Raw genomic sequence first — 12583 nt, 5'->3', positions numbered from 1 at the left:
ACTGTTGGCTCCAAGTGGCTGGGTGCCCTCTGAGGTAGTGGTTCAGATTTTGGTCCTGGTCTTACAGAGACAGAAACAGAAGTAGTCAGGTAAAAATGACATGTGCTAAGCGCATAATTAAAGAAGGGACCTTTGGCATTTTGACTTTGGCCTTGTGTCTAGTTAAAGCATATAAATGTAGATTAAAATTTAGCCTGATTCCTCAGGCTTGACTTGAATACCTCTCTTATTCTAATGGAAAAGTTTAGAACAAAACAAATTTCATTTACTACTTTCAGATTTTCTCATTTAGAGAGTGTGTGGGAAAATGGTGTACAAAATAATCACAGTTTAGAGTCATTGCCCACATTAAAATAAATTGATTCCCTTGGGTTTTAATGAGTTGCTGTCAGAATAGTTCTTTGGAATACAATGCAGATTTTGTCGCATAGAAGCATGTTTTAGGGAATACAGTGTGGTCTTCATTAGAATCTTGAAATGGAGAATTTCATACAGCAAATGAACAGCCTTTTGTTTTAGGAGTGTGGGTAGTGATATTTTTGTAATAGTCATGAATCCTTTGTAAACATGGTTAGAGACTAGTTTTTTTTTTTAACATTTATTTTTTGAGAGAGAGAGAGAGTGTGAAGTAGGGGAGGGGCAGAGAGAGAGACACAAAGAATCTGAAGCAGGATCCAGGCTTTGAGCTATCAGGACAGAGACCGATGTGGGGCTCAAACTCACAGACTGGGAGATCATAACTTGAGTTGAAGTCAGACGCTTAACATACTGAGCCACCCAGGCACCTCTATACTAGTTTTCCTTTTTAAAATGATCCAAGGAAGTAAGAGCTTTGTGACTAGCCCCATGACATCTGGAAAGTTCTGTTAGCACTTAGCCCATTTCGGGTGATTGAATATAGTTACATGATTGAAGATAATGGTGAAAACACCGTGTTTAAAAATTTTTTTGAAGATATATGTATAGGATATTAGGTTATCTGTTTTATAAAATGGACCAGATTTGCAATGCTGTAACTTTCAAGTGGGTGGAAGGCTAATGTCTGAAATAATTTAATGGCGTTTCTGGACGTAATGTGCTTTTTTTTTTTTTTTTTTTTTTTTTTTTAATGCTGGCTAACTCAAATCTTAAAATGAGAGCATTTTTTGTCTTTTGGGCATTTGCCAGATCTGTACAAAGCATGAAACATCTGCAGATGTCTGTTTAAGGCAGTATCTTAATGCTTTGTAGTAGAACGTTTTAACCATGAGTACTTATGCAGTTGTACGAAAGCTACTTTAGTTTTGCTACTCTATATAGACCTGGGTTTTCCATTACTTTCAGGTGCTTTCCCTTTGGAAGTGTTACTAATGATGACAAAGGGCACTGGTGAAGTGTAAAACGTAATGCTTAATTTTAATATATAGCTCTTTTGAACTTGACAAAAGATAAAAAAGTTGCAGTGATTCCTCACAATTTCAGAGGTCTTTCCCACCGCCCCCCCCAAGGTCCTTTTGGGACCGTGAGACCAGACTTGAAAAGAAGAGTTTTCTGAGCTTGAGCCCTTTTGATTTCTAAAATAAACACTCACATCCTTTTCTGATAATATATTTGGTCATTTAGAGTGCTTTCTATGAAGGAAGTTGTGGTGATAGGTTCTGGAATGTGAAGCCTGCAGCAGGCAAGAGTGATTAAGAGGGTGATGGGAACTCCAAGGATACAGGGTTGGGAACTTTTTAGAGATGAATTTTTCTTATGCTCAGTCAGGATTAATCAAGCTTTCTAGGAAGAAGCAGTGCCAGGTTAGCTGAACAAATGGGATGGAAGTTGAAATATGAGGTTGGTTTTTAAGTATATTTTGATAAAGAGGTTAAGTTCTAAGAATTTAGCACTGTCATACAAAAAGCTACTTACGCTTTTTGGGATACCGATGTATCCCAAGCTCATATAACAGTAATGGTCAGTCAGTAAATACTTGTTAAGTGAATGAATAATGATATAGTATATTTTATTTGGTATATGTGGTTTTTGGTTTAGTGAAGTATATTTAAATACTGCTATAAAATAATGTGTGAGTAAATGCTAATAAATTAGCTTCCAGGAAGTATTAAATTAGACTTGAAGGGTTATTTCAGCTTTTCATAGTTGCGGTAATACTGTGTAAGTACAAGTATTTGTACAGTACTGTGTACATATTTCTTTTCTTTAGGACTTAGTGCAGGAACAGTTATTTGACATGGGAAGATGCTGTATTCTGTATTACTGAAGCTTCTAGGTGAATGGGTTAAATCTTTTAGATCAAACATTAACATTTTCTCGTGAACTTCTTCAGTTTTCCATATTAATATATCTTCAATAGTATTCATCAGATTTCCAGGTGGAACTGTTTTGATAAAATTGATGGAATATCCTGAAGTTTCTTAAGAGGCATAAACAGGCAAGAATAGCAAAAAGCTAGTTATTGAAGGAAGAAAGGTGGTGAGGGAGAGGACATTGGCTGTGTTTGCTGTTTCAACACATGGTTGGTACAAGTCACGCAGTATGTCTCTGAGGTAGGATCAGATACGTCAATGGGCTAGAGTTCGTAGTATGAACACTGTGATAAACAAGGCTTTGCAGTGGAGAGGAGGCAGATTATTCCATAATGTCCCACAAATGGTGAGATAATTTGTTAGCATTTGGGGGAAAAAAGTTTAGAGCTTTATATGATATCCGAAGACATTCCAGAGGGCGATATTTAATAGTTATAAAATTCAAGCCAGATAAACACTAAAATAAAATAGAAACAAATGTTTTCCAGACTTCTAGAATGGAAAGTACTTTTTAAATTTAGTACTTTTAGGAATAAATTACAAAAATATATATTTGAGTAAGACTAAATTAAACTTCTATGAATTAAAAAAAGAGGCTGGGAAGAACATTTACAACAAAACAATATAGAAAGTGTTAATGAGAATATGAAACTCTAGTACATATGTAGGAAAAAATGAAGAAAGAAAATATTTTAAAAATAGAAACAAAAGAAAATATAACGTATACAAAAGTATAAAAAGTGTTCAATATTAGTGATTCACCAAAGATATTATCAGTTGCCTGCATTATTACAGAGCTTGTTAAGAAATATATTTATCATGGGGCACCTGGGTGTCTCAGTTGGTTAAGTGTGTGACTCTTGATCTCAACTCAGGTCTTGATCTCAGGGTCTTGAGTTCAAGCCCCATGTTGGGCTCTGAGCTGGGCATGAAGCTTACTTAAAAAAAAAAAACAACCAAAAAGCTATTTATCATATGTTGCTGGTATGAGGGTATAATTGATAAAATTTATTAGTAAAATAATTTGGCAATACATGTCAAGTCTGACATGATTTATAACTTGTAATCCACAATTTCCACTTCTGTAAATCATACCTAAGAAAGTTATTGTATGGGGCGCCTGGGTGGCTCAGTTGGTTAAGCATCAAATAAATTTTTGAATTTACTATTCAAAAATAAATAAAGGTGAAAAAAAACCTAAAAAAAAAGATTATTCTAAAAGTGGAAAGAATTTAATGTGAAAAGATTTTGGCAGCATTATTTATGCTAGTAGGAAGTTTGAACATACATAAGTAATGATAGAAGCTCATTTAAAATGCCTGATGATAGCTGTTTAGTGAAATCATGTAGGTATTTAAAATGATAGTTATTAAAGTTTCATAATGTCACTATATCATGATCACTTTTTAGTCTTTTATTTAAACCTTTAACCTGTTTCAGTTATCACTGTAACAAAACAAGAGTAATTTGAGAATATGTTAGCAAATGGGAGGGGGAGGTTGTGGACTCTGGATGAAACTGACTTGAATTTAAGTAGATGCTAAAATGATTATATTCATTATAAATCAACATTTTCTAATTTAGGCAATTGATAAGTTTCTTTTTTGTTGATTTAAAAATACTGCTATTTTTCAGCTTCTTATTCCCTGGTATTTCCCTTTTATGCTGACAGTCAGGTTACCCAGGTAAGAAGGTTAGAATCATTAGCAAGTCATTGCTTTAACCCCAAGTGGTTTGGCAGATTGTTTTAAAAATTTCTTTTAATGTTTTATTATCCACATTTGAGAGAGGGGGAGACAGAGCATGAGCAGAGGAGGGGCAGAGAGAGAGAGAGAGAGAGAGAGAGAGAGAGAGAGAGAGGAAGACACAGAATTTGATGTAGGCTCCAGGCTGTTAGTAGAGAGCCCAACGCAGGGCTTGAACCCACGAACCATGAGATCATGACCTGAGCCAAGTCAGATGCTTAACTGACTGAGCCACCCAAACGCCCCTGGCAGATTGTTTTAGTGTGCGTATCTTTACTGTAGATCTGGCCTCATTTATATAGCATACTTAACTTTGTTGGGTTAACTCAAAGTGTACTGTTGATTTGCTTAGAAGTAACCAGAAAAAACAGGTTGTCTACTAGCTAGTTAATACTTTCTTCTTAGCAGATATCTGTGTTCTAATCCAGTATAGCTGCACAGAAGTATTTCAGGCAGCATTGAGAGCTATGATTATTTATTATTTCTTCATGTTTGGAATGGGGATAAGGAAAATAGTTTTTCTTCCAGCAATGCAAAATTAGGAAGTGGGCTACCAGTCTCCTCTTTTTCTGTATCTCTCCCCCATCCTCTTTTCTGAAGAGCCCTTCTACTTTGTTCTGGATCCAGTTCCTTTCAGCTTCCTGATGGAGCTTGTCTCTGTACTTTACTCTTCCAGTAGTTCTTCCTAACACTGGTATCCTTCTGGTCTTACTTTTTGCCTTCTATTTAGACAGCTTCCTTGAATAATTTGCCCCATTTCTCACCTTCTTTCCACATTACTCCCAGAAGCTTTGTTTTCACCATTGAGGTGAACTTCTTTAAGATTGATAATGACTTTAGCAAAGTCTATATACTTCATTAAATGTTGATTATTAACTTTTCTTGTTTACTTCACATTATTATCACTCTTGAAATTGGCCCTTACTTTGACTTCTCTGTTATTCTATTTGAAGACTTTCCTACTGGATACTCCTGCCATTCTCTTTCTATAGTCCTGCTTTATTGTCTTTTTGAATCCTATCTGTGGTTTATTTCCTGAACTTCACTTCTGCTAAATTAATTCCTCAAGAAACTTTTTGGTGATTCTCCAGAGCTGGCCAAATAAGCAGGACTTCTCTGTGTTTCATCAAACTAAGCTCTGCTTCTCCCCCACCCCCTTCATACAGCCTGCCTTCTATCTATAGCCTGAAACAGATTCACTTTCTATATTACCTTTACTGGTTTTCCATTACCTGCATAATAAGGGCATTTTAAACCCTTGACAGTTTAGCCTCAACCTAATTTTACTGCTAATTTTCTACTAATCTGTATATTCTTTTTCTCCAAATGTCATTTCCTCTGCTCTTAACTTGCCTTAAATAACTCTTCATAAACCCTTCATAATCTCTTCAGGCCACTGAGTCCCACTCCTAGTTTCTTTTATATTTGTAAATTCCTAATTGTATTTAAGATCCAACTCAAGAAGTCACTTCCTTGGTGATAATGTCCAGAGTTTCTTTTCTTCTTTTTTTTTTTAAATTTAATTTAATTAATTTATTTTTTTAATATGAAATATATTGTCAAATTGGTTTCCATACAACACCCAGTGCTCATCCCAACAGGTGCCCTCCTCAATGCCCATGACCCACTTTCCCCTCCCTCCCACCCCCCCATCAACCCTCAGTTTATTCTCAGTTTTTAAGAGTCTCTTATGGTTTGGCTCCCTCCCTTTTTTTTTTTTTTTCCCTTCCCCTCTGCCATGGGTTTCAGTTAAGTTTCTCAGGATCCACATAAGAGTGAAAACATATGGTATCTGTCTTTCTCTGTATGAATTATTTCACTTAGCATAACACTCTCCAGTTCCATCCACGTTGCTACAAAAGGCCATATTTCATTCTTTCTCGTTGCCACGTAGTATTCCATTGTGTATATAAACCACAATTTCTTTATTCATCAGTTGATGGACATTTAGGCTCTTTCCATAATTTGGCTCTTGTTGAAAGTGCTGCTATAAACATTGGGGTACAAGTGCCCCTACGCATCAGCACTCCTGTATCCCTTGGGTAAATTCCCAGCAGTGCTATTGCTGGGTCATAGGGTAGATCTATTTTTAATTTTTTGAAGAACCTCCACACGGTTTTGCAGAGTGGCTGCACCAGTTTGCATTCCTACCAACAGTGCAAGAGGGTTCCCATTTCTCCATATCCTCTCCAGCATCTATAGTCTTCTGGTTTGTTCCTTTTAGCCACTCTGACTGGTGTGAGGTGATATCGCAGTGTGGTTTTGATTTGTATTTCCCTGATGAAGAGTGATGAGCATCTTTTCATGTGTCTGTTGGTCATCTGGATGTCTCCTTTAGAGAAGTGTCTATTCATGTCTTCTGCCCATTTCTTCATTGGATTATTTGTTTTTCAGGTGTGGAGTTTGGTGAGTTCTTTATAGATTTTGGATACTAGCCCTTTGTCCGATATGTCATTTGCAAATATCTTTTCCCATTCCGTCGGTTGACAAAAGCAGGGAAGAATATCCAATGGAAAAAAGACAGTCTCTTTAAAAATGGTGCTGGGAGAACTGAACAAAGTTCCTTTTCTTCTGATACAAAATTAACAATCACAGGGGCTCCTGGGCTTGGTCAGTTGAGCATCTGACTCTTGGTTTCGGCTAGGGTCATGATATCATGGTTCGTGGGTGTGAGCCCCACATCGGACTCCGCGCTAATGGTGCGGAGCCTGCTTGGGATTTCTCTCTCCTCTCTCTCTACCCCTCCCCTCCTTGCCCTCTCTGTCTCTCTTGAAATAAATAAATAAACTTAAAAAAATTGTTTTTAAATCAAAATTAACAGTTCCTTTTTTTGTACTTCTGTGGTGCTTTAATTCATACTGTTGGCGGAGTAGCTATCACATTGTGTTTTGTGGTTTATACACGTGTTGTCCCTTTCTAGGCTGTGAACCACTTGAGACATTACATCTTTTTCATGTCTAAATCCCTAACATAATCTCTTGCACAGGATAGACCTTCTATACATGTTGAATGGAATAGGCCTGCCAGTAATACTCAGTAATCATCAGTCCAATACTCTCCTACACTAGAACAGTGGCATTCAGCCTTTCCCATTCTCTGTACATATTACCTGGCTTTTGCTAATGTAGTTATTTCTCTGTTGATCCACATGTCTGTCTTTATGCCAGTACCACCACGCTGTCTTGATTACTGTAGCTGTGGAAAAATTTTGAAATTTGCAAGTATGAGTTCTCCGACTGTCTTTTTCAAGAATTGTGACCTGTTCTAGGTTCCCTACTTTTCCATATGAATTTTAGAATTAGCTTGTCAATTTCTCAAAAATGGATTTTGATGAGGGTTACAGTGAATATGTAGATCAGTTTGGGGAGTAATGCCATCCTAACAGTATAAAGTCTTCCAGTCCATGAACATGGATGTCTTTCCATTTATGTAGGGCTTCTTTAATTTCTTTCAGCAATGTAAATTTATTCCGTATTTTCTAAAGGGCCTAGAGTATTTATGCTGAATAGAATCTTTCCCCTTGTCTTAGTCTTAGTCATTTAAGTGAAATAATGGAAGATGGCAGCTCTGGCTGAAAGGTCTCTGTTACACTTTTAAAGCTGAATTACATATTATGCTGTGCAGGGAAGTGAGTAGTTCAGAGTTCTCTTTAATCACTCTGACTGTCCATTTGGCTCTTTTGCTTGCAAACAACAGAAAGCAATTCTGAATAACTGAGGTCAAGAACAGGAGTTATTGGGGCGCCTGGGTGGCGCAGTCGGTTAAGCGTCCGACTTCAGCCAGGTCACGATCTCGCGGTCCGTGAGTTTGAGCCCCGCGTCAGGCTCTGGGCTGATGGCTCGGAGCCTGGAGCCTGTTTCCGATTCTGTGTCTCCCTCTCTCTATGCCCCTCCCCCGTTCATGCTCTGTCTCTCTCTGTCCCAAAAAAATAAATAAAAACGTTGAAAAAAAAAAAAAAAAAAAAGAACAGGAGTTATTAAAATACTGTGAAATAGGTAAAGGGAAAACTGATTATTCAGGTCTTGGAAAGAACAGGGGTATTAGTCACAGTCTCTTCAGAAGGACTTTCTTGAGATGAGTCTTTCCAGCTGGTTTTCGTGCTTATATCATTTAGTTCAAGATTTCCATATCTGGAGAAGAGAGTTTGCCTGGCCTGATTTGGGCATGTATCCTCCCTTGGTCAGTGGAAGTCAAGGTTTCCTTACTCAGCCTCACCAAAAGAGAATAGAGGTGTTGGTACTAGAAAAAAGGGAATGGATCAGTATATGCCACCATGAGGGTGCCGGCTAATTTGTGGTTCATACCTTTAAAAACAAAGGTAATTCAGGTCTCATTAATCCTATTATCCAGTGCCCAATCAGGTATGCAGTCAGCTGAGATAGATTCTCTCCAAAGAATTTCCAACACTGACCAACAGACAAATGTTCTACAATCTGATACTAAATAGAGATACAGTAGGACTTTGAGAAGGTAGGTGAGGTGGAAAACACTTTATTAGTCTGAAAAAAAATGGAAAGGGGTAGTAAGGATATTCTAGTTCATATAGTAAACAGTATTTTGAGAAACAGATCCTCACAATAAAATATATTTCCAAACTGCTGATTCTAGGAGATGCTAGGTTGATGTGAATTGACATGGTTGACGTGGTTCCTGTCTTCCTACCCAGATTCAGCCTGGCTCAATGAAGTAAATTCCTTCTGAGAGAATTAGTACCCCTTTGGGGGATCACTGCCGTTTAAAAGAGAGCTTTTTAACTTTAGTTCTTTTAAAAATCGTTGTTCCATGATTGAACAAATGGCCAGTGTTAACTTATATAAATGTAGAGGGGCGGTTGAGGACAGTGGCTGATACTTGGCAGGATTAAGTGGGATTCATGATAATAGAGGCTTTTGATAGCTATGGAATCTGGGCTAAGCTTTCTCTGAGGCAAGCAAGGCTCTGGATCACAGAATCCTAAAATGGCAGAGCTGGAAGAGACTTTAGAGAACTAACCAGTCCTCTTTTGTTACAAATAATGACAGTTTGCATCAAAGTTACAATTTTGTGGCATTCTCTTTGCTCAGAAAGAACCCCTCACTTTGTAAACTACCCTAATCAGTGTCATAAACCGCTAAGGAACAGGAAATTTCAAATTGCAGTCTAGTGCAGACTCACTCCAGTCATCCCAGAATCTCTGGGGACCTGGCTTCAGGCCATGCACCACCAGGACTGCTGCTGTGGACTCTAGCAGACATACATACATTGTATATGGAAGAGTCAGGGTCCAAATCATTTTCAATCCAAAGTTACAGAATTCATCAGTTCTGGAGGTCTCCGGCAGATGGGGAAACCTGAGCTTTGAATGATGGTGACGAGACATTTGTATACCATTTCACGATTTACAAAGGATTTTTCTCTTATGCCATTTTATTTAATCCCCGCAACTTTTGGAGATGAGCTTAATTATCATCATCCTCTTTTTTCAGATGAGCAAGCCGACTCAGAAAATACTTGTCACACGGCTAGTTAGTAGAGTGGCAGAGCTAAAATTAGAACCTGGATCCTGGAATTTCAAATCCCATACATTTCTTATAGCATTAACCTGTTTCTGGGTAATTCATTTAGTAGTGGGGAACAAACTTTGTCCTGTTTGTTCTCAGACCAAGGAAACTGCCAGGCTGCCAGATGTTTTACAGAGTTTCACCTGTCTAGCTACTAAGGAAGGGGTGGGGCATGACAGCTCCTGGCAGGGTCAGATGGCTATGGAGATCCCAGGAAAAGTCTAAGACATGTTGTTGCTGCATATGTCCCATGTATTCACTTGCCACTTACTGCTCCTTACTTCTTTGGAATGATTCAGACCAAGGCATGACTCTACTCTATGCCTCTGGAGTCTATACCCTGATTCTCAAGGACTTGTCACTCCTCCCTTAGGTTTTTAGGATGGAATCCTTTGATTAGTGCTTTTGGAGGACAGCCTTTCTCTGAAGAAATGTATCTTCCTTTATTCTAGAGGCAGAAATTATGATGCAGATGGGGTGTTAAAATCATAATGGCTTGCCATTAGAGCTAGAGTACATTGTTTATTCATCACCATTGATTATTTTGCCAAGTGTTTTGTGTAAAAAGCTTCTTAGCTTCTGGATGCCGCAGGATAATTTGTCACCTACAGTACTCAACACCCATTGCCATTGCAGCTGAGAAGAGCATGCTGGATTCTAAAATCCAAGGCCCATTTGGCAGCCAGCCTGCCCAAATACATGATGACTTCAGGAGGCTGCAGGTTCTTTGGAACCTAGACTGGAGGAGGTGAGTTCTTTAGGTAAGAAATATAGAACCTGATGTTGATTAGCTCCTGAGTATACTGAGGGACCAGCAGCATCAGCATTACCTGCAAGCTGTTGGAAATGCAGAATCTTGGGCCCTGCCCCTGACCTACTGAATCTGCATCTGCATTTTAGTGAGATCCTCAAGAGGATTTGTGTGCATATTAAAGTTTAAAATGCACTGGTATAATGGACATTGTTGGTTGCCTGTCAGCACTCATTTCCCTTGTTTTATGCACATGTTTTTCTGTTAATTTCCCTCTCCCCTGCAGATAGCCCTGTGAATCTGTCCTTTGTCTCAGTTGGTCAGAGCATAGTTTTCCCTCAGTGACTGTTGATGGTGCAGGGATAGTCATGTGACTTAGGTAGTTAGCTCAGTCATCAGGAAAGACTGATTCTTTGTTTTGGGTAAGCATTTTCTATCCCATCTAGCAGGAGAGAAAAAATAATGAAGCATGCTCCTCACCATCATCATTATCATCATTAATCTTCAGATAATGGAAATGTAGCCCTTATTTCCACTGGTAGCCATCCTATGCCATGAGGGGATTAGTCTTGAGATGAATCTGACATTGAAGTTGTTAGAGCAGAGAAGTAGAAAGAACCCAAATTTCTGATTCTGGCATTGAGCTGTTGATCTATCTTGTATTTGGATCTCTCCTTGCCTTTAGTCTCTCGATTATGTGTAATAATAAATTTTTCTCACTGTTTTATGCCAGTTGTCTTTAAGTAATTTTTATTACTTGCAGGTGAAAGTATCCTAGTATATTCATACACAGAAATGCTTGCTGGATTCCCAAAGTATTGTATATGCTGATCCTCCTGTAAAATATCTACTTTTTCAGCTGGTTTTAGGTTTTTCTCCTAGTGTTTTGAATAATACTTTTACCATGTGGTGATCATTAAATTGTTCAGATGAAGGTTGGTATAGGGAAAGGAAAGCTAGAAGTAAGAAGAATGAGAAGGCTGTCCTGAGAAAAGGCATACTTGGACTCACAAGTGCTGTGTGCTTGATTGTAGAGCCCAGTAGGACTGCAGAGTCCCCTAGTGTGTGAGCCCACTAGACTGTAGAGCCCACTGGTTGGGTGCTGACCCATGCTTTGCCCCTAATTTGGTGTTGGGACCTCAGTTTCCTTATTTGTAAAATGAAAATAATAATGAAATACTGGAAGTAGAAATGCTTTGAAAACTGGACTTTTTTTTTCCAGTCTATTTCTCATTTCTAATTGTTTTTGTTTTTTCCTTATTTATGGTGGTAAAACATATATAATGTAAAATTTACCATTTTAACTATTTTTTGAAAATTTTTTAATGTTTATTTACTTTTGAGAGAGAGAGAGAGAGGCAGAGGCACAAATAGGGGAGGGCCAGAGAGAGGGGGAGACACAGAATCTGAAGCAGGCTCCAGGCTCTGAGCTGTCAGCACAGAGCCCGACGTGGGGCTCGAACTCGTGGACTGCGAGATCGTGACCTGATCTGAAGTTGGATGGATGCTTAACCGACTGAGCCACCCAGGTGCCCCATCCATTTTAACTATTTTTAAGTGTACAATTCAGTGGTGTTAAGTTCACATTAACAGTGTGTGCAACCATCACCACTATTTCTAGAACGTTTCTGTCACCCCAAACAGAAACTCTGTTCCCATGATATAATATCTCCCCATTCTCCCCTGACCCCAGCACCTGGGGACTTCTATTGTACTTTCTGTTTCTATCAGTTTAACTAGTCTAGATACCTTATATAAGTAGAATTACACAGTATTTGTCCTTTTGTATCTCACTCATTGCACTTAGCATAAGGTCCTCAAGGTTCATCCACGACGTAGCATATGTCAGAAGTTGGGATAGCTCACACTGGCTATTGCGAGTAATGCTGCTGTGAACATTGGTGTACAAGTATCTGTTTGAGTCTGTTTTTAATTTGTTTGAGTGTATACCTCCGTTGCTGGATCATATGATGATTCTAGGGGCAATCACCAAATTGCTGAAAACTTGACTTTTTAAAAAAGTAAGTTGTTACCATGTATTTGGAAACAGATTGTAATATGGATGTATGTTTTTTCTCTTAGGACTATAGTGTTTTCATTGAGAGAATGTAGTAGTTTAACATGGGACTCATGAACTGACCCTTTTATAACACACTGAATCTATATACTGTCAGATTTATGTACATTCTTCTCCTTAATCAAATAAGAGAATAGTTTCTTTAAGTTAAATGTGTCAAAGATTTATGTGTAAAATGA

General features: G+C 38.2%; 1 protein-coding gene across 3 annotated transcripts in view; it reads left to right on the top strand.

The window, feature by feature from the left end:
- The window catches only part of LIMS1 (LIM zinc finger domain containing 1), a 155401-nt gene that overhangs the window by 21499 nt on the left and 121319 nt on the right, over window positions 1–12583 (top strand). The window contains exon 2 of one of the 3 annotated variants that reach the window (XM_047852855.1): window positions 10213–10324. The exons of the other annotated variants lie outside the window; for them this stretch is intronic. Within the exon in view, the coding sequence (XP_047708811.1) occupies window positions 10224–10324 (101 nt within the window). The 5' untranslated portion in view covers window positions 10213–10223. The remainder of the gene's footprint in view (window positions 1–10212; window positions 10325–12583) is intronic. 3 annotated transcript variants of the gene reach the window in all.

The sequence above is a fragment of the Prionailurus viverrinus genome, chromosome A3 (genome assembly GCF_022837055.1).
Source record: "Prionailurus viverrinus isolate Anna chromosome A3, UM_Priviv_1.0, whole genome shotgun sequence".
Taxonomy (NCBI): Eukaryota; Metazoa; Chordata; class Mammalia; order Carnivora; family Felidae; genus Prionailurus; species Prionailurus viverrinus.
This window is presented reverse-complemented; position numbering and strand designations above follow the sequence as displayed.